At 32.8% G+C, this 23,628-nt stretch overlaps 1 protein-coding gene across 1 annotated transcript in view; it reads left to right on the top strand.

Moving 5' to 3' along the window:
* LOC145258210 (C-type mannose receptor 2-like) overlaps positions 1-23,628 on the top strand; it is a 445,837-nt gene that overhangs the window by 356,316 nt on the left and 65,893 nt on the right. The window contains exons 30-31 of the mRNA XM_080116148.1: positions 5,534-5,563; positions 17,428-17,612. Of these exons, the coding sequence (XP_079972274.1) occupies positions 5,534-5,563; positions 17,428-17,612 (215 nt within the window). The remainder of the gene's footprint in view (positions 1-5,533; positions 5,564-17,427; positions 17,613-23,628) is intronic.

Genomic DNA, 23,628 nt, shown 5'->3' with positions numbered 1-23,628 from the left:
GTGGGAGGAGGGGGTTACTTTAAAATTCGAGTCTTAATGTTAAAGTTTTTAGGGTCTCGTTGGTGAGATGATTTCTTGGTAAGTATGTCTTGACCTGTTGGGTATTCGCTTATGTTTGGAGGCGGGGGGGGGACTATGATTCGGTTTATTTATTTTTAGTTTTTATTTTGTTGTTAATTGTTTGGAGAGGGTTAGCTAGCCGTCGCGGCCACGGGTACACACATGCGCACGTACACACATATATACTTAAAAGAAACGGTCGCATGTACACATGCATCCCCGCCCTGGCGTGCAAATATATGTATCAAGTCTGGTTTTCTGACTGCCTTACACCTCTCATCATACTTCACAGACTCCATACCTTTCTTAAATCCCTTATGCTATTGAAAAACTGATACCCGATTCATGCAAGATGATACACGGTGACATTTTCCCCAAGTTTAAAGCAGAATATTATTGATATCGTTCTTCGAAAGTGTCCTCACGTCCAGATTTCATTTTTAAAATTCATCTGCCGTAACAATCAGACTTTAGTAGGATGTATTCTAATTCCTGGTGTCTTGAATCTTATTGAAGCTTCTCGTATATATGCACACGCTGGATAATAACAAAATCTCTCATCATTCAACTGACACAACAAACTCACTGACCTCGTGCAAGTATTTTTTTTCTACATTAACAGTTTAAAGAGATTATCGAATTAAAATATAGATTGTAAATGAATAAATAAATTAACACATTCGGTCATTGATTGTACTACGTTTGTTTCTTGATCCGATTGCGACGCGTCCATCGCAGTGCAGTGAGCTCAATTCAGGATTAGTTGGTGGCGAAGCTTATTTTCATCCTAGAAAATAATAATAATAATAATAATAATAATAATAATAATAATAATAATGAAAGCTTTAATGATTGAATAATGATTAACATGATCAAGTAATAATATCCACTCTGATTAAACACAGACACACACACAAATATACACACACAAAGACACAAACACAAACATACATATAAAGAAACATAAACACACACACACATATGAAGAAACACGCTTTATATACAAATATAAGGTTGGATTTTAAATTTATCAATTAGTTCTCTCTATTTCTCGTATATATATATGCATACATGTATATATATGTATATATATATGCATATATGTATATATATGCATACATGTAATAATATGTATATATATGCATACATGTATATATATATATTATATATATGTATATATATGCATACATATATATATATATTCATACACGTATATATATATGTATATATATACATGTATATATATGTATATATATTCATACATGTATATATACATATGTGTGTATTTACATACATGTATATATATACATGTATATACATATACATATACATGCGTACATATATATATATATGTATGTATATGTATATACATATATATGTATTTATATACATGTATGTATGTGTATATATACGTATGTATATATATGTATATATATGTATGTATATATGTATGTATATATATCTGTATATATAAGTATACATATACACGTATATATATATATATGTATATATATATATGTATGTACAAGAAAGATCGCTCGGTGAATAGAAAAGATTATTAGCGAAATTGGAAAAAAGACGAGCACGCATTTAATCAAACATGTTTAAATAATTACCTTCTGCCAAAGTATATATATATATATGTATATATATATATATATACGCACACACACACACACACATATATATATATATATATATATATATATATATATATCTCAATTATCGATTATATAAACAAATATTAATAACAAACATAAACTACAAATTTTTGCAAATGCGATTTTTTTATTTTGAATTTTTCTGATAGAGCTTTCTTACACAGGACATTATGCCAACACAAAATCCAGGTGTATTTATAAAAAAAAATTATATTACGTTTTTATTATTTTGTATTTTTCTGGTATAAATTTCATTACAACTTCTTGCATTTTCGTGGTGGTGGTTCTGTTTTGTTTTAGAAAAGTTTCCTGAAACATTTACTCCATTGAAGTAATCTTAAGACAACTATAACATAAACTACAAAATAGACGTTTATTTGATAAAAAATAGAATTTTTCGCAACTAATAAACATTAGATTTGGAGTAGAATGCTTATCTTCACATTTTGCAGCTTCCGTAACAAAGTTCAAAATTCATTGCAATGAATGAATGAATGAATGAATGAATGAATGAAATCCATTACGACCGAAGACAAATACAGCTCATAATTGGTCAAATTCTCAGTTCTGTTGCCCATTATTTTTAAAACGACACTTCACTTACAGTAGAACAGTTAATTTCCGTGAATATGATTTTCATAACAACAAAAACAAAACAAAACAAAACAAAAAAAAATGTATTCATCATTATGTTTTTTTTTTTAATGTTTTGTTGAATATATTTTATTATAAAGTACGCGGACAAAATATTCATATTTTTCATATACAACCAGACAACGCCGGGTACTTCAGCTAGTTTAATAATAAACACGATAAATTACGGAAATTTCAGACATTATCAAAAAAATAAAATTAAAATGAAGTCGCGTCTTAGATAGGAAAAATGAGGCATATAAGTTCAGAAAAAGGAGATGAGGATCATTCTCTCTCTCTCTCTTTCTCTCTCTCCTTCTCTCTCTTTATTTTCCTCTCTATCTCTTTATCCCTCTCTCTCTTTCTCTTTCTCTCTCTCTCTCTCTCTCTCTCTCTCTCTCTCCCTCACAGAAACCATCTCTATTTTGGGCCATTGATAAAGTCCCTCTCAAAATAGAAATAAAAATTGTCCATATCTTTGTCTGACTTTGCATACTTCAAGGACATGTATACGTTTAAGAAGGGCAGTCGCAAGTGCATGCAAATAAAACTGTTTTAAATGCGTTTATCAAATTTTCAAAGAGCTCTAGTATTTGAATAGTGAGCTATAACCTGTAACTTTGTTGTGTTCATGAAAAAAAATATGTAGACAACATAAGTCCACACAAAATGTTATGTTGCATCTCAACAGAGTACGTGTAGAAAACCATATCTTAAAGATATGGTTTTCTTTTTTGGTTTAGATTTCATACATTTGATCAACAAAAATTACATTTCCAAAATCAACATATTAATAATTATTTATCACCTCTCCAATTATTCACATTGTGGATTTTTCTCATTTCTTTTACTCGTTTCTTTTTTCCAGTCTCTCACTCTCTCTCTCTTTTTCTCTCTATATACATTCGTACACACACACACACACACACACACACACACACACACACACACACACACACACACACACACACACACACACACACACACACACACACACACAAGAACATATATATATATATTTATATTTATATATATTATACTTTACTGTATAAAGTACCAATTAACCAAGTTCCCCTGAATTTCAATGTCTTTTTCAAGCCTTATATTAAAGACATTGTCTAGAACCAATATAAAATTCATTTAGATCAAAATAAAAAAAATCTTGACATTAGGTTTAGTATGATTTTATCTACAGCTTACAGTCTGGGGACGTAAAAGTAGTGGAAAACTGTTTCAGTAATATATATATATATATATATATATATATATATATATATATATATATATATATATACATATATATATATATATGTAGTCTTATTTACAAATAAGACTACATATATATATGTATTCCGAATTTTACTGGGTTTATATAATTCAGTAATCGATCATATAGCAATAAATTTTATATATATACTGTTTTAACAAAATCAAGACATCAAAGAATGGATTGATAGCAACAAATAGTGTATTTCATCGTTCGTTACAATTGTTTCAAGACCATTCGGACAAATTCGACCCCCATATCGTTCAAATTTTTCTCCTGAACAGCCTATTTTCAGATGTTGTGAAAAAAACACGTTTACAATGAACAGTATGGAATCCATTTCCCTTGTAAGGAAAACTATGAGAAAATATTTAACGTAAATCTCTTCTTTTCTCCGGTTACCGAATTATCAATTATATAAACCCAATAAAATTCGGAATACTATATATATATATATATATATATATATATATATATATATATATATATATATATATATATATATATATATATGTTGAATATACGGTTATGTGGCAGTTTGAATATATGGTTAATTGGCAGTTTTAGTCATTTAGAATTGCTTTAAACCTTAACCGCTCACTCATGTTTTGATCAATTTTCAAAAAAATTATTACAGTTTATATAGATCACTTTCTCAGCTATATTGTGAATTTTTTTTTCAATTTTTGTTTAGTAAAAAATATTTAATGATGAATTCTCTGGTGTTCAAAATCGTAAAAATATGTAAGAGCGTGAGTGACGCTTTTTATGACTTGTTTCCAGAGCAACATCGTCGCTTCAGCGACTACTGTCGCGAAAAGAGAAGTAATTCATGAAACAGACTGAATGAAAGCATAAAGGGAGATAATTGGATGTATTATATTGAAAGCAGAGGAGTGTCGTACATTGTTATTACATATGTGTTTATAGGGGCAAAAAATAAGACTGAAATAAAACGAAGAACAAGTGAATTTATTGGAAACCTGGAAAAATCATGGATTATAAAAAGATGCGAGCATGAAAAGTAATATGGTTAAGCTTAAACATGGAAATATAAAGACCTATTCGTTAAACTGGAAAAGAAAAGGACAAGATATTCTTGTAAAAATATAATAAATTTCTAACTTAAAATATTGCAGAATAAAGAATTTTTTGTAAAAATTCAATATATAATCAATTCTTTATGCTGCAATATTTTAAGCTATAAGTTTATTATATTTTTGGCTAGAATATCTTGTCCGTTTCTTTTCCAGTTTTAACTACTAGTTCTTTACTTTTCCATGTTCAATCTTAACCATATTACTTTTCATACTCCCATTTTTCTATTGTATATATATATATATATATATATATATATATATATATATATATATATATATATATATATATATATGTTGTTTTGTTTTGGTTTTAGCGATATGTTTTGAATTAATTCAATTATTTACGAAAGTGCATTTATACCTAAATGCGAGTTGGGAATAATTTTCCCTTTTAACCAATTTAGTACCCCCACATGGGGAGCTATATATATATATATATATATATATATATATATATATATATATATATATATATATATATATATTATTTTTAAAATGTAATTATCCACTGACACGTGTTTCGTCGTCTACGACTCTGCAGCCACTCTGATGAGTCGTAGACGACGAAACACGTGTCAGTGGATAATTACATTTTAAAAATAATATATATATATATATATATATATATATATATATTCTACTCTTATTCATATTATATATTTAATTCCGATTTATAAAATCAGGCGATTAAATCGATTAATTTTAATACTTACTTTTTGTTAAGTAGCTTTGCTACATATTTAATAAACTTGCTAAACAGCTAATTGTCGCTTGCGTCTAAAATCTGAATTTCTTTTTCTTCATTTTTGTAGATGTTACAGATGACAGCGTGCCACAACCAAGTAAGGATTGAATTATACTCTGCCTTTTTTTTCATCAAATCAAAACTCAAAGTGATCGATATCACATTGAACAATGTGAATTTCTTTACTCGTGAGACAAAGCAGTCTTTGCACATGTTTAGTGTGCAAGGCGCTTGGAAACAGAAACGAGGTTGCGAGTAAATTACGTTCAAGTTTCAGTGAAGGAGGACATCTAGCGATTTCTCGCCGTGTGATGCATGCGCCCGGCGTCATTAAAAGGCGCATTATACCCGATGAACCAAGTGTGAAAGTAATACAAGCAATAGCACTTCAAGGGTACTGTTACATATTTTAAATGATATTTCGGTTGGAATTACTGTGCGAGTGAATGACTGGCATCCGCTAGGGTGCCCCAACCATTAGCTAACGTAAAATGATAAGAAAATTAAAAAAAAAAAAAGAAGAGAGAGCTATCGACTGTAATTTATGAGCCAAAGTATTACGAGCTCGCATTGTTTACAAACGTAAAAATTACCGATGTTTGGATCGACTTATTGACCTATATGTTGGTATAAGAGTGTCCGTATCAATCGAACTGCGCCCCGACTAATACTTGCCACACGCAGCAACAAGTTTAAACACAGAAGAGATTTTTCAGAAGAAGGCACTCTTTAATCCCAGGAAGCATGCATATTGTTCACAACATTGGACGGAGTTGACTATGTGATATGAATATTATTATTTCTTGGTCAAGTAGCTGCACACACACTGGGGAAAACGGCAAAAACAACTGTAATGTTGGGCATATTTATGGTAAATAGTAATAGAGGCTTGTGTACGTTTACTGGTTTATTAACATACATACAAGGGTATATGAAAACACGTGTGTTAGGCAGGCCTTAGTGTGAAGTGTCCTGCTGTGCCCTGTGTGTTCCTACGCCAAAAGATTACAGTCCTTGTGCATAGAAAAGTAGTTCCAGTGATATTACTACGACGACCCTGTTTAACTTACCTTAAAGCATTGTACACATGCATTGTAATTATCTTGAGAGGACATATTCACTCTTGAACTCTTTCCTGATTTCTCCCCCCCACTTAAACCCCACTCCACTTTAGAGATTGACTTCCTTGCTTCCGTTTGCAAACAAACCGGAAAACATTATGGAAGTCAAAGTCGTTGGAAAGATGCTTGGATCATTCTACCGCTCAAGAATATATCTCACTCCTGACGCAATTCTCTACCTGTATAAGAGCCAAATACGTGATAAAATGGAGTACTTTCGCCGCATCCGGGCCGAGAGCACATTCTTGCCTTGACAGAGTTCAAAATCGGCTTCGAAACTTAGTAGCTGATGCTCTTTTCTTTTCCTTGCAATGTCTTTCTCATTGAATCTCTATCTCTGTTATACCGTTATTATCATGGCTAATGCTCAACTGAGCTTCAATCTATGGTCGCCATTGCAAAACATTTACAACAAACACTCGTATAGCTACAGCCATTGCCAACAATTTCCCCCACTTTCTATCTGTTCCCAAATCCAAACGCCAATTCCACAAACAAAGTTTCTTCCTACAACTGCCCGCCTATGGAACTCTGCATCGTTGATCTGCTTTCCAGCTGACTACAACATGGCCGTTTTCAAGTTCAATGTTAACAAATTATTGTTGTGCCGTCTTCTAAAATAATCAAATTCTGTCCAATTTTCACCATTACTGACCATTGCGTAGTTGTCTCACTTGACCGTCTTAACTCTTAATTTAGAGTGGTTTCAAGCCTTGATAAGTACTCACCCTCATAAAAAGTTTATTTCTAGAAAGCTTTGGGAGGGGGCGCTTATTAACCTCTACCCGTTTTATTTATTTGAATCTTTAGTTGTTGTCTCCTTTCCCGTCATTGTTCACAAAGTTTGAATACGCTTTAATGAATAAAATTAATTTTTCATAATTGGAGACATTTCTGGTAGTAAAGTTGTATGTATGTATGTCTGCATAAAACTTTCGACAGAGGCGACGGATTTTCACAAGATCGGTATCGTTTTGAAGGTCGATCCTCCGGACGACAAATATCGAAAAATTGGCTTCTTAACCCATAACTAGGCATTTTTTCTACAGGGAGGGGTGGCTTTTTCGCCGATATTTTCGCAAGACATCCACTCTTTTCGATTGGTTAGCCTTAATTTTAACGTTTGCGCAACAGCAAATACGTCACGTTTTTTGTTTCACGTTCTTTTCCTCCTTTGCGGTACGGAATCGAGCCTGCCTGCCTACTACCACTTTTTTTTTGCTCACCACAAACTTCCAAACACCCGAGCAACGCCGAGCACCCAGGTTAGTATATACTAAGTGGTGATCCTCGCAAAAATTTCTAGTTCTAGAAAGTTTTTTTTTTTTGGGGGGGGGGGGGCTTAAATGCCTAAACGCGCAGATCAAATGGGCGCATCTCGAAAATACAGGGTGAAACGATAAAATTGTCGCCCTAAAGTAAACAACACTTCAGCTTTATTTTAAAACATTTATTGGAAAAAATCAATATAGGTAACTTGATTTTGTAGTAGAACTCACATATAATCAATGCGGCCCCTTTCAGTCTCAATCACCGCTTCGATATAGGCCCGAAATTGGGAGTATGTCTTTTCCACAAGCGCCGGTGGGAGATCGGCGAATACTCGGAGGATAGTGCTTTGGTGTTGTGGAAGGTCATGTTGGTGATGTTCTCGACGTATGACCAAACAAAGTAGTCTAACGGATTCAAGTCAGGGGAGAAAGGAGGCAGTAAGAGAAAGGTATAAAGTCATAGCACTCCTTCTGAAGCCAAGCCTGGGTTTCTTTGGACTTGTTGACAGGTGCCGCGGCGCGCTAGGTGTATCAGAAACACGAAACTGCGAATAATATATAAAAAACTCGTAATTTCTCTTTTAAAAGTGGGTTGTTTATTTTCTTTATGGATTATACTTCCAAAATAAACTATTAAAGGTGTATAAGAAGCAATAGAAATATTATTATTTTATTTAGAAAAAAAAAGACAGTAATGAAATTAAATGAATATTACGAGTCCATTATTTTTCAATTTTTAAACTTTAAAAATCTATCAAAATTTTTCTATTGATTCTATTTTTACGATATTTTCAGAGTCAATGTGAAATTTTATGCTCTTTCCAATAAACCAAATATAATATTTTAGACAAACGTTTTTTTTTAATTAACGCCCCCTATTTTGAAATGTCTATTAAAAAGCAAATAATTAATTTACTCACCAAAGTTTTATATATCAAAAATTGAAGATAAAAGATCAATAAATAATATATTTTAATTTAAAACGAAAAAAAAGAACAGTTTTTTTGGAAATTTACCTGTGAAGTCCGAAGTTTAAAACCTTTCTTTTTTTTTAAAATGAAACCTTGGTCCTTGCCCCTTTAATTGAAAAAAAAAAATTAGGGTTTGAATTACATTTTTCGAGTAGTTATAAGCTTGGAAAGACAGGGGTCGAATTAATTCACGCCCCCCATTTTGAAATGTCTATTAAAAAGTAAATAATTAATTTATGTGCCAAAGTTTTATATATCACAAATTGAAGATAAAAGATCAATAAATAACATATTATAATTTAAAACAACAAAAAAGGACAGTTTTCTTGGAAATTGTCCTGTAAAATCCGAAGTTTAAAACCTTTTTTTAAAAAAAAAAAAAATAAGTTGTTTGTGTGTGTGTTTTTTTAATGAAACCTTGGTCCTTGCTTCTTTTAATTGAAAAAAAAATGAGGGGTTGAATTACATTTTTCGAGTAGTTATAAGCTTGGAAAGACAGGGGATCGAATTATTCAATATTTTTCACGAAGTTTTTTACACCTAGTGCCGCGCCCTGTTGCAACACCCAGGGCCTGCCAGCGGCCCCCTGATTGCACTAGGGGATCACCACACTATTCAGCACATCCAGGTACACTTTGGTGTTGACTTTCAAGCCGACTTCGATGTTGTGAGGTGGCATGATGTTGCCCTCACTTGAAACCACACCAAAGACAATAACCGTTGCTGGAAACTTTGTTTCATCACCCTGGGCACGTCCCTGTTATTCGTCGCAATCCAGCAATGCGTTTTGAAGGTGCTGGCAATGGTCCTGTTTTCATTACTTAGATCGGTAGAGAGCATGAGTTGTACAGCGGTGCATCGCTGATGTCGCTAGTTGAATATTGTTTCACTTTCAGACATGATAGAAGGCACCTATCGCTCTTGGAATTTGTACACAACTGGGCAACTTGCAGATGGTCTGTAACAAAAAAGAAAGCCGTTTTTCATCAAACGGAAATGGAATCATGTCGTCTTTTCTATGACGACAATTTTATCGTGTATGTTTTTTGCGTATCAACCAGCAGTTGCCTTTTGATAATTTTGGTAATTTTTTATTAAAATATTGATTGAAATATTGACGTTTGATTGAAATGTTTTTATCTCACGTTCATGATATGAATTGGAAATTAGATTATTAAATTTAATCAATTGATCTAAAAGGATATTTAGTATGGTGAATGCTCCAGACAAGGCGTGAAGCCAATTGATGTTAGGAGCTAACAAGGATGAAAGATGATTATCAAAAAGACGACAGTGGATAATCTCCCCAGACTATAGCTCCAATCTCTTTCGAAAGGGGGTTTGTTTATTTATTTTTTTTTTACATGGGGGTCACCACTTATCAAGGCCCGAAGGCCACTCAGGGATAAGGGTTATTGCGTGTACAGTAATCAATGAGGTAGTATTTTAGTAATCATTAGTATTGGGGGATTTGATAGAGTGTCTTACTTAAGGCGGCGGTTTGTCAGGAATTTGTTTATGTTGGACTTGAAGACGTCCAAGTTGTAGTCAGGTGGGAAACAGGCAAGCGGCAGAGAGTTCCACTGGCATGCAGTTCTAAGAAAGAAGCTTTGTTCATGGAATCTACGTTTGGATTTAGGCACAGATAAAGAGTGGGGAAAATTATTGACAGTAGTTTCAGCCAGACGGGTGTTTCTCGTGAAACATTGGCGGGGGGGGGGGTACGAGGGATTGGAGCTCAGACGAGCACCTGCCATGGCAATAACGATAAAACAAAGACAGGCTCGCAACGTCTCTTCTGTGGGAGAGAGGTTGCAGGAAAGAGAAAAGGGCACCAACTACTAAATGACGAAGTCTATTTTGTACTCTGTCAAGGCAGGATAGGCTGTTTTTAGCAGCTCCTGCCCAGATGTGGCAGCAGTACTCCATCCTTGGACGTACTTGGCTTTTATACAGATAGAGAATGGCATCAGTAGTGAGATATCGTCTGGAGCGGTAGAAGGATCCCACCATTTTCCCAGCGTCCCTGGCTTCTCCCCTGAGTTTTCTCCTATTCAACTCCTCCTGGAACTATACAAATCATTTTCCCCCCTGCTAAGGGAGTTCCATTTTGAGAGGGTGTATTTTCCACTCTAAAAATGAGAAATTTTCGCGGACTTAGCTCTTGCCTATATGACCGTAACACATAATATGGGATGCCTTAAATAAGGGTGCAGACTTTTTGTACATGCATTTAAAATTTTCATAGTCTCTCGAAAATTCAATATGTTATTGCAATACATATTATGAGATAACTGACCAATTTTTATGATTTTCAGGCGCAAATGAACAGCAACAGCAGGAATTGGCATACACCCTAATAAAGCCTGATTTTCGCAGCTTGTGAATTTTAAAAATGCAATCTGGACGTAAAGACACTTTAGAAAAATGATATTCCATAAAATTCTGTTTTAAACTACAAAATGCCACAGAAATGTATGGAATGCTTCAGACTGCTTTTGGACCATCTTGCATGAATCGAACATCAGTTTTTGAGTGGCATAAAAGATTCAAAGAAGCCAGGGAGTTTGTGAGGGATGATGAGAGGTGTGAGGTGCGCTTGTTGTACCGTTCTGAAAACGTCTGGAAAGCCACATGGATGTTCTCTTGTGTGAGCGTGTTAATGACCCTAGTCACAGTCTCTTTAATCTCTTTAATCTCCTCAATTGTCTCATAACGACAGCCCCCCCCCCCCAAAGCGATCATCATAACTTTCTGGGTGGATTTGCTGTTTCTGTCTGTTCGTCTTGGGTCTGGGAAAGTCAGCGTGCTTCCACTGAGAACTCTTGTGTCTTAATCTCTGAGTCATAGCAGTAGATCCAGCTTTCATCGCAGATTATCAGAGCATCAAGAACTACGGGATCTGAATCGATTAGTTCGACAATTTCCATGCTGTCATGACAACGTTTTTCTTTCTTATCTTCTCCCAGCATCCTTGCGACAAAGTTCGCACAAACCTTCCGCATTTTCAGTTCCTTGCGAATAATTGTAGGCACAGTTCCCACACTGACATCAAAAGGTGCACTTATTGTTTCTATAAACGCACTGCAGTTCTTATCCATGAAATTCTTTATTTGGCCAATCAACTTTGGTGTTCTAACTTCCTTACTCCTTCCACATGTCTCATCATCCCTCACAGACCTCATGACTTCCTTGAATCTCTTATGCCACTCAAAAACTTATGCTCGATTCATTTAAAACAGAATTTTATTGAATATTGTTCTTCTAAAGTGTTCTCACGTCCAGATTGCATTTTTGAAATACACCAGCTGTGACGATCAGGCTTTAGTCAGGTGTAGCTGTTCATTTGAACCTGAAATCGTAAACATTATTAATCATCTCATAAGATATATAATAATAACATACTGAATTTTCAAGATTCTACAACAATTTTAAATGCTTATACAAAAAAGAAACTGTTGAAACTTATTGAAGACACCAGTTAACATAATATTTCTCACATGTTTACGTGCAGATCTGAATAATAATTCTGTTGTCGTAATTTGCAGCGCATTCATATTTTTGCCAAATCGGATTAAAGAGGATTTTGAATATGTTACTCGAGATTATCCGCCCTGTGAATATTAAAAAAAATATTCTTGTCTTATTTTTCTCGGATTTAAACTGATATTAACCTGACTGTACACCTAACTGATTTTCACACTAAAGGTCGCATCGATTTAAACTTGAGAGAAATTCATATTTGCATTGATTTGATATTTTTCAAACATCATCACACAAGAAGAAGGGGGTTTAAGATGTGTTCGTTTGATATGCTTGATGGGCGAATGAAATGCTATTTCTAAACAAACCATGACAGACCGACAAAAATGCTATATAAAATAAAACATGGCAGACCAGAAAATCATGATAATTCAAATGAAAGCATGACAAATCGATGAAAATGTTATTTTAATATAAAACCTTACAGACCAAGGAAAATTCAATTTCAAAATAAACGTGACAGACCGACGAAAATATTATTTCAAATTAAAACCTGATAGACCGATGAAAATGAAATTACAGAAGGACAAAATAAATGTGGAAAGACCGATGTAAATATTTAAAAAAAAAAAATAAAGCGTGACAGACCGACGTAAATATTATTTCAAAATAATGCATGACAGACTAACGTAAATATTATGTCAAAATCAAGCATGACAGACCGACGACATGCTAAACTTCAAATTATATCATGATAAACCGACAAGAACACTGTTTCAAACAAAATAATTACAGACCAATGTAAATGCTCTTTTAAACTAAAGCATGCCAGACTGACAAAAGGCTATTCATTGGTGAGGCTTGGTGTTTCAGCCATTTTATGTTCTAAAGGGAAGTAACTCTGGTATTTTTTAATCAAGGAGTTACTTCATTTATGCCGACTCCTTTCTTGCGGAATTCATATAAAGAGGAGTTGTCTGAGTGCCTATGTGTGTCCCCAGAGAGATGAATAGGCTGGGCGGATGAGAAAGAGGGGTGGGGAGAGTGCGGGGGAAAAAGCGAAAGGGAAAAAGAAAGAAAGAAAGAAATACAGAGAGATGGACAGAGAGTAGTAAAGAGATAAAAAAATTTGAATAGAAATATGTTACACTTTTATCTCGGGCAACGTTGGGTATTCCTGCCCATAATTATATTAATATTCATCTATCTATATATCTATAAAAAGTGAAAATGTGTGTGTGTGTGTGTGTGTGTGTGTGTGTGTGGCTGTGTACATTTCCCTGCCAATTTTCAGTCTAGAGACTCGAGATTTGTCATAAGAGGTACTGAGATTTTGGAAAATCTTTTTAATCTGTTTTCAGCCAGAAATGTGGCTATCAAAGGATCAATGTTCAACGACTTGACCATTGAAAACTCTACCATGTCCTACCGCCAATTTTGGATCTAAAATTTTATATGTAGGTTACGTGGACATGGATCCAACTTTTTAATTTGATTTGGGTCCTTAACAATTATTTGACCTTTGTGATTTCTACCAAATTACTCAGCCAATTTTTGGTTTAAACATTTGAAATTTTACATAAAAGGTATGCAGACATAGGTCAAGCTTTTTAATCAGTTTTTGGCCGAAAATTTGGCTGTCAAGGGATCGAAGTTCAAAAGATTTGATCTTTGCGATCTTTAGCAAACTATTCCGCCAATTTTGGGTTTAAACATTTGAAATTTTATATAAAGGGTATTCAGACATGCATCAAGTTTTTAAATCAGTTTTTGTGCGAAAATTTCGCTGCCAAGAGGTCAAAGTTGAAAGAGTTGACCTTTGCAGACCCTACCAAACTCCTCCGCCAATTTTGGGTTTGAACACTTGAAATATAGATGTAGGTTACCTCGACATGAACAAACTTTTAATATATATATATATATATATATATATATATATATATATATATATGCACATAAAATTATGTACAGTACATAGGGCGCGAAAAAAGCAGGGCTGAGCTACTAGCTTATAATATATGTGTCTGGACATTTCTAAAAAATAAAGTTGCGCCTATCAGTCTGTCACGTTTATGTTTAAAGTAACATTTTAGTCAATCTGTCACGCTTGTGTATGAATTAGAAATTTTGTCGATCATCCTCTTAATTTTTTTCCAATGATGACCCCCTAAGTCAAAATAGCAAAACAAAACAAACTTGATATCACCTATCAATGAGCTTATAAATGCCTCGGCTTATAAAATTCATTAGGTTTTTATGTGAAATATGAACCTAACTTATGTTCAATCTCCTCTCGTGATGGTAACCTGACGTCATCTAAATGGTTTTGTAATCCTTGAAAGAAATGATAATCAGAAGGAGCCAAGTCAGGAGAATACACAGGAAGAGGTGAGATTTCCAAACTAAATTCTCTTAGATCTTTCGTCAGTAGTGTTGTTTGAGGACGAAGATCATCATGATGGAAGATGACCCCCGCCCTTTCTGTTTACTAAAGAAGGTCTATTTCGGATCAACATGGATGATATTAATATCATACAAAAATATGGATAATGCTTTGATTGTATGAAAGAAAGTTATAAATTAATCATGGTGATATGTTTAAGCAATAACTCTGGCCATGACAACAGAATATTCTTTTCATTATTTTCACCTTCGAGTATATATGCGACACAGTTAATCAACTGAGAACCACATCACTCTATATAAAAGCATATAAGATATTAATTGATACACACTCGAGAGTCAAAACAATGAAAAGAATATGCTGTTGTCCTAGCCCTAGTAATAACAATAGACACAATATATATTACGATGGTTTCAAATGCCCCTCTACAAACCGGCAAAAACCTTTGCACTAAATTGACATTATTGATGATCTAATTAATAATTAAACTTAAAACGTGATATGGGTCATGTCGAATCTGGTTATGGAAGTTTAATAAGAATAATAAGAGTATCTCATGTAGTTTCTGACGTTGCAGACACACACGGACTGAAGATCGAATTTTACTTTTTAATCTTGTTCACCCCCCCCCCAAAGAGAGATTGCTACTTTGAAGCAAGGGGCTGCTATTTAGGATCATGTCCACAGGAGGTGAGTAACGAGATGTTTGTTCACATTACATTTAAACTTCTGCACATTAATTCAGCCAGGGAAGCAAGGAGTAAATTCCAAAGTCTAGCAGTTCGAAGGAAAGAAACCATTAGAGTAAAAGCTTTTTCCGGCATTTATTAACTTCAACAGTGAAGGGGTGCTATTTTGCTGCTGGACGGGTTAGTCGGAATTATGTATGTCGGGGGAGCACAAGTGCTATGAGTCCATCAGGGCATATTCCATTAAAGTTCTTGTAAAACAGGAACGGTGATGCAACATTGCGTCGATGGGACAGGGGTTGGAGTTTGGTTGATAGTGCGAGACCTATCAAGTTGGAAACTCTTTTGTGGATCCTGTCTAAAATGAATTACTGATAGTTGGTGCACCAGTCCAGATATGTGAACAATACTCCATACATGGGCGAATGGTAGATTTGCAGAAATACAGAGATTGTACTTGTAGGGTAATTGTAATTGTCGTACGGTAATTGTAAACGAATTGATTGGATATTACATACGATAGATCCGATGTTATTTCAACACGGCATTACCGATTTTTAAGCCCCCCCTCTCGACAGTGTTCATTGGGCATGCACGCCAAACACAAGCATGCCAGTCTCATATCTATCTATCTATCTATCTATCTACAATTATATAAATGCAACTTTGTCTGTGTGTAAGTTCGTTCCTTATAATAGACTCTGAAACAGCTGAACAGATTTTCTTTAAAATTTACAGAACTTTAGTGTATACGTCTGGGGGTGATCTGATTAAGTTTTGTCTCAGAATATTCCCAACAATTACCGATAATTCATAATCGAAACCGTTACTTTAATTTATCTGCCATCGGTAAAGCGATTTTCGCCCTGTCATCGCTTAGCAACAATAATAGAACAACGGGCCGTGAAAATTCTACCGTGGGTAAGTTGATAGCGTGTTTTTTTTTGTTTTGTTTATTTTTGCATGACGTGGTCTGTAGACTCAAACTCCGCACGTAAATTTCTGAATTTTTTTTATTAACTGCAAAGAATTTTATAAGATTTGAAAATTTTCGTGACTTCTTTTTTTTTTTTTTTTTTTTTTTTTTGCCTGACGTTGTCAACCCCCGCACGGAAATTTCTTAATTTTTTTCTTTTCGTTAACTGGAAAGAAGTTTATATAAAATCATTTTATCCAAGAAACAGTAGGTTCCCTTGAGTGCAATGCAGAATGACATATATTTTGGACTAAGTTACTGCATGGAAGCATGTGAAGCTTCCTCCCGGGCGATTTCACGGATTTCGATGACAATAAAAATATAGGAGTGTGAAATATTCGTTGATCATCATTAAATCCCGAGAAACGTAAGACCTCCCTGCTAGTTTCTTTATAAAACTATAATTCACGTGCATGGAGTATTGTTGTCACGTTTAGGTTGGTGCACCAACCATTGGCCTATCTAATCTAATAGGTCTCACACTATCTGTTAAGATAAAATCTCTGTCGCATCACCGAAGTTTTGCTTTCCCATTCTTGTTTTACAAGTACTCCCACGAAATATGCCCCCACAAAGTTTCCTCACTTGTAAGCGGTCGACGTAAATACCTCCGAGCCACCCGACTAGCAGCAAAAATCGCACTATTTAAATGTAGAGGTGTCGTATGTGGAAGAGTTTTCTACTCTTATAGATTATTTCCTCGGACAGCTCACCTTCGGAATTGCCTCCCCACTCCCTGTTTCCTCAACTGTACTAATATGTAGAAGTTTAAATGAAATGTTAACAAGACGCTCGCTGTCCAACTACCCAATCGTTTCCTCCCAATAAATCTGATCCATATCACAGTAGCAGATTATGCTATAGTGTCGATATGCCTTGTTTGGAGGTGAACAGACGTTTTAAAAACTTGATATAAATGAAAAAAAAAAGATACGTAGTCTTGGTCACCGTATAACTTGTATGTTTGTTTGTTTTGGTTTGTATCATATTGTTTTCGATCTAAAATGCATTTTTCTATTCGCCTTTTCTGTTTCATCTGTTATCAGAAAGCGCCCGATGCAGCATCGCTTCCGGTCTCGACGAGTGGTCGCATTTCAACGGTTCTTGCTTCCTGAGTCCGCTCGACTTCAAGAAGTTCAATTGGCACAAGAGTAGGACCATGTGCGAGATATTCGGAAGCACACTAGCCAGTATACATAGTATGCAAGAGAACGCATATGTCGACAATACTGTAAGTTTATTCACCAGATTCTTCACAAGATCGTTTTTCTTTTATTTTTTGACAATCCATCTCTCTGGGGGCAGAAATAACCCTATTTAGTTCTATTCGTATTTTTTTCAAAGGCGGTTCTCTTCTGACGTAATTTTCTGATACATCCAAGGTTGAACTTTTTTCTCTTTGAAAAGTGGTTAGTTTATCAGTAAATGCTCAAGACCTCACTTTTGGTGAATGCGTTTGCTACTTTGTGGCATCAGTTGGTCCTGCTCCGTCGGACTGGTGTAATATTCTTACTAGTCTAAGAAGGTTCACCCTCCCTATCTCTCTCTGAAAGTGGCTTAGTTTATCGCTGACTGCCCTAGGTCTAATTATTGCGGAATGCCGACGGGGCTACTCAGGCGTTTTTGCGCGGCCAAACAACACCATCTCTTGGTCGACCTTGTGTCACATTTCTTGCGGTGAAAAGGTAAATTGATATCATGTTATTTCGTTGTTTCTTTTGTTATACGTTATATGAACTCAGTTTGGTCATTTCATATCGTATCTATTTATGTTGCTAAATATTTATATGCAATTTCTTTTTAAATATTTTCAAATATTAATAGCTAATCATTATGCAAATTTATGCATATATCTTTGTATGTCGTTTCATGTAACTTCCAGGGATTTAATCCAGAAATGTAACTCTGGTTGATAATATCTCCCCGTGTTTTGCAGTGTTTACAGAATCCAATTTTTCAGTGGTGTACTTCAAAGTCCAATTTTGCATTTTTTTTATTTCAGAGTCTAAATTTTTCAGTACTTTACCGTTGAGTCTGATTTTGTAATTGTTTATTTCAGAGTCTAAATTTGCTGTTTTATTTAAGAATCCAAATTTTCGGTGCTTTATTTTAGAATTTAATTTTGTAGTATCTTATTTTATATTCTAAATTTTAATTGTTTTATTTAAGTTTAATTTTTGCAAATCTTACTTTAATCTCATTTTGTAGTTATTTACTTTTAGAGTCTAATTTTGCTGTGTTTTATCTCAGAGTAAAATTTTATTGTTTTATTTCAAAATCTGTTTGCGGTGCTTGTTTTTAAGTCTAGGTTTGTATTGTTTATTCCAGAGTCTAATTTTGCTTTATTTCAGAATATAATATTGTAGTTATGTATTCCGAAGATAAATTTGCAATGGTTTATTTCAGAGTCTAATTTTGTAGTTATTTATTTCACGGTCTACATTTGCATTGTGTAATTTCCCGATCTAATGTTGCAGTGTTTTATTTAAGTGTAAATTTGTAGTTATTTATTTCAGTTTAAATTTGCAGTGTTTTCTTTAAGTGTCTAAGGCTGCAGTGTTTTATAAAAGTGTCTAATGTTGCAGTGTTTTATTTAAGTGTTTAATGTTGTGGTATTTTATTTCAGTGTCTAAAGTTGCAGTGTTTTATTTAAGTGTCTAATGTTGCAGTGTTCTATTTAAGTGTCTAATGTTCTAGTGTTTTATTTAAGTGTCTAACATGGTAGTGTCTAAGTTCCAGTGTTTTATTTAAGTGTCTAATGTTGTAGTGTTTTATTTAAGTGTCTAATGTTCTAGTGTTTTATTTAAGTGTCTAATGTTGTAGTGTTTTATTTAAGTGTCTAATATTGTAATGTTTTATTTAAGTGTCTAATGTTGCAGAGTTTTATTTAAGTGTCTTATGTTGCAGTGTTTTATTTAAGTGTCTAATGTTGCAGTGTTTTATTTAAGTGTCTAATATTGTAGTGTTTTATTTAAGTGTCTAATATTGTAGTGTTCTATTTAAGTGTCTAATGTTCAGTGTTTCATTTTAGTGTCTAATGTTGTGGTGTTTTATTTCAGTGTCTAATGTTGCAGGGTTTTATTTAAGTGTCTAATGTTGCAGTGTTTTATTTCAGTGTCTAATATTGTAGTGTTTTGATTTAAGTGTCTAATATTGTAGTGTTTTGTATCAGTGTCTAATGTTGCAGTGTTTTATTTCAGTGTCTAATGTTGCAGTGTTTTAGTTTAGTATTTAATGTTGTAGTGTTTTATTTAAGTGTCTAATATTGTGGTGTTTTATTTCAGTGTCCAATGTTGCAGTGTTTTATTTAAGTGTCTAATGTTGCAGTGTATTATTTCATTGTCTAATATTGTAGTGTTTTATTTCAGTGTCTAATGTTGCAGTGTTTTATTTCAGTGTCTTATGTTGCAGTGTTTTATTTCAGTGTCTAATATTGTAGTGTTTTGATTCAAGTGTCTAATATTGTAGTGTTTTATATTAGTGTCTAATGTTGCAGTGTTTTATTTCAGTATTTAATGTTGTAGGGTTTTATTTAAGTATTTAATGTTGTAGTGTTTTATTTAAGTGTCTAATGTTGTGGTGTTTTATTTCAGTGTCTAATGTTGTAGTGTTGTATTTCAGTGTCTAATGTTGTAGTGTTTTATTATAGTGTCTAATATTGTAGTGTTTTATTTAAGTGTCTAATATTGTGGTGTTTTATTTCAGTGTCTAATGTTGTAGTGTTTTATTTAAGTGTCTAATGTTGTAGTGTTTTATTTCAGTGTCTAATGTTGTAGTGTTTTATTATAGTGTCTAATATTGTAGTGTTTTATTTAAGTGTCTAATATTGTAGTGTTTTATTTCAGTGTCTAATATTATAGTTTTTTATTCAGTGTCTAATGTTGTAGTCTTTTATTTAAGTGTCTAATGTTGCAGTGTATTATTTCAGTGTCTAATATTGTAGTGTTTTATTTCAGTGTCTAATATTGTAGTGTTTTGATTTAAGTGTATAATATTGTAGTGTTTTATTTCAGTGTATAATGTTGTAGTGTTTTATTTCAGTGTATAATGTTGTAGTATTTTATTTAAGTATCTAATGTTGCAGTGTTTTATTTCAGTGTCTAATGTTGTATTGTTTTTTTAAGTGTCTAATATTGTAGTGTTTTATTTAAGTGTCTAATGTTGTAGTGTTTTATTTAAGTGTCCAATGTTGCAGTGTTTTATTTTGGTGTCTAATGTTGTAGTGTTTCATTTTAGTGTCTAATGTTGTAGTGTTTTATTTCAGTGTCTAATGTTGCAGTGTTTTATTTAAGTGTCTAATGTTGTAGTGTTTCATTTAAGTTGCTAATATTGTTGTGTTTTATTTTAGTGTCTAATGTTGTAGTGTTTTATTTAACTGTCTAATATTGTAGTGTTTTATTTAAGTGTCTAATATTGTAGTGTTTTCATTTAAGTGTCTAATATTGTAGTGTTTTATTTCAGTATCTAATGTTGCAGTGTTTTATTTAAGTGCCTAATGTTGTGGTGTTGTATTTCAGTGTCTAATGTTACAGTGTTTTATTTCAGTATCTAATATTGTAGTGTTTTGATTTAAGTTTCTAATGTTGTGGTGTTTTTATTTCAGTGTCTTATGTTGCAGTGCTTTATTAAAGTCTAAATTTGTAGTTATTTATTTCAGTTCAGTAGTGTTTTATTTAACTGTCTAATATTGTAGTGTTTTATTTAAGTTTCTAATATTGTAGTGTTTTGATTTAAGTGTCTAATATTGTAGTGTTTTATTTAAGTGTCTAATGTTGCAGTGTTTTATTTAAGTGCCTTATGTTGTGGTGTTTTATTTCAGTGTCTAATGTTACGGTGGTTTATTTCAGTGTTTTGATTTAAGTGTCTAATGTTGTGGTGTTTTTTTTTCAGTGTCCAATGTTGCAGTGTTTTATTTAAGTGTCTAATGTTGCAGTGTATTATTTCAGTGTCTAATATTGCAGTGTTTTATTTCAGTGTCTAATGTTGCAGTGTTTTATTTCAGTGTCTAATGTTGCAGTGTTTTATTTCAGTGTCTAATATTGTAGTGTTTTGATTTAAGTGTCTAATATTGTAGTGTTTTATTTAAGTGTCTAATGTTGCTGTGTTTTATTTCAGTGTCTAATGTTGTAGTGTTTTATTTTAGTATTTAATGTTGTACTGTTTTATTTAAGTGTCTAATATTGTGGTGTTTTATTTCAGTGTCTGATGTTGTAGTGTTTTATTTCAGTGTCTAATGTTGTAGTGTTTTATTTAAGTGTCTTATGTTGTAGTGTTTTATTTAAGTATTAAATGTTGTAGTGTTTTATTTAAGTGTCTAATCTTGTGGTGTTTTATTTCAGTGTCTGATGTTGTAGTGTTTTATTTCAGTGTCTAATGTTGTAGTGTTTTATTTAAGTGTCTAATGTTGTAGTGTTTCATTCAAGTGTCTAATGTTGTAGTGTTTTATTTAAGTGTCTAATGATGTAGTGTATTATTTAAGTGTCTAATATTGTGGTGTTTTATTTCAGTCTAAATTTGCAGTGTTTTATTACATAATTTAATTTTGCAGACTTAGCTTTTATTTTATTTCAATTTGTCCGTGTCTAATTCTCTCCGTTATCGTGCTCTTCAACTCAATAACAGTTTTAACGAAGGTTATTTTATAAAAAAAAGCATCAGCAAATATACTTTTTTTTTTAATTGAGTGATTTTTTTATTTGAGCATACATTTACACACACAAAATAATCTCATCATTCCTCGAATGATGCTTATACACTTCCAAAAGTCCTTATCAGAAATTATAACCGTAAATATACACATGAGAGATCAAAAAGTAATGGAGAAAGTGTTGGATTACTGTTCACCAAATTTTGAACGATGTAACGGCTAACAACAATACTACTACTACTACTACTACTACTATTATAATAATTAATTTATACCTACAGACACTAGCGCTTTATGCTTACGCATCATCAATTAAGATTACTAAAAGAGGGGCACTGCCGGTCATGATATTTGAACACAGCCACGAGGCTACCTTTAGCTCCGATCCTCTATACCATGGCCACCAAACAATTACTACGGAAATGAAGGGAATTAAGAACTATTAAACGCCGTATTCAGGCGAATACAAATTACAATCGAGAGTGTTCGAACGAGCGGAAGTCGTGAACAATGCATAGACGTTAGTTCTTTGCCTTTGTTATAATTCAGCAAGCAGTGCCCATCTTTTAGTAATCTTAAAGGTCTTGATAATTATAATTAAATAACACTTATTCATGTATGCCTAAAGACACTAGTGTTTCATGCTTACGCAATCATCAGTGTAAAGTAATAATTCCTACCGGTTATGAGATTCGAAACCAGTCACGAAGCCACCAGGGGTGCGTGTGGAAAATTCTAGTATTATATATATATATATATATATATATATATATATATATATATATATATATATATATATATATATATAAAGTTGTTTTGGTAAAATATGTTTTTTCAAGATATTTCACTATTTGTGTATAACAATCCTTTTTATTTAGAAGCTCAATGTATATTAAATATAACTAAGCAAATAATTTCTACTTTTTCTGAAGAGTATTACACGAAAAAGAAACGGTATTAGCATAATAATAAGCACTTGTTTCTGCATAACGAAACAGATCTGTAAAAAATGTACTGAAATTTTAACATGGTGGAGAAGCTGTTTTGCATGAAAAGTAAATACTTGGATCTTGGAATGTAACGATGCTGTTATTCTTATATATATATATATACATATATATATATATATATGTATATATATATATGTATATATATAATATATATATATGTATATATATATGTATATATACATATGTATATATATATATATTATTGATTATTTCTCTATAATCCTATACTTTTTATTGATTTGTTCAAATATTTGATTCATTAATTATTTGCGAAATAATTTTCTTACAATCATATCACATTTTTTATTTGATTTCCATTATTCACTGTTCATTTTTTTATATTTTATTTTCTGAATTTTTTCTTTCTTTTTTTTTTATATTTTTACCAAACTCCATCTTATTATTTAGATTCTATGAACTACTGTTCTCATCTTGATTGTAATTTTTACTTTTCGGTCGATGTATCTCCCGACCTTCTTTAGGTGTATCTTGTCAAACTCGGGAATATTTTTTTTTTTTACCAAACCCGAGAATCTGCATGAAATCTCGAACAGAACCGTTTATTTAGTTCACGGAGGTAGTATGCTCTT

This window comes from Euprymna scolopes, chromosome 33 (genome assembly GCF_053919585.1).
Source record: "Euprymna scolopes isolate OS-2025 chromosome 33, ASM5391958v1, whole genome shotgun sequence".
In the NCBI taxonomy this organism is placed as follows: Eukaryota; Metazoa; Mollusca; class Cephalopoda; order Sepiida; family Sepiolidae; genus Euprymna; species Euprymna scolopes.
This window is presented reverse-complemented; position numbering and strand designations above follow the sequence as displayed.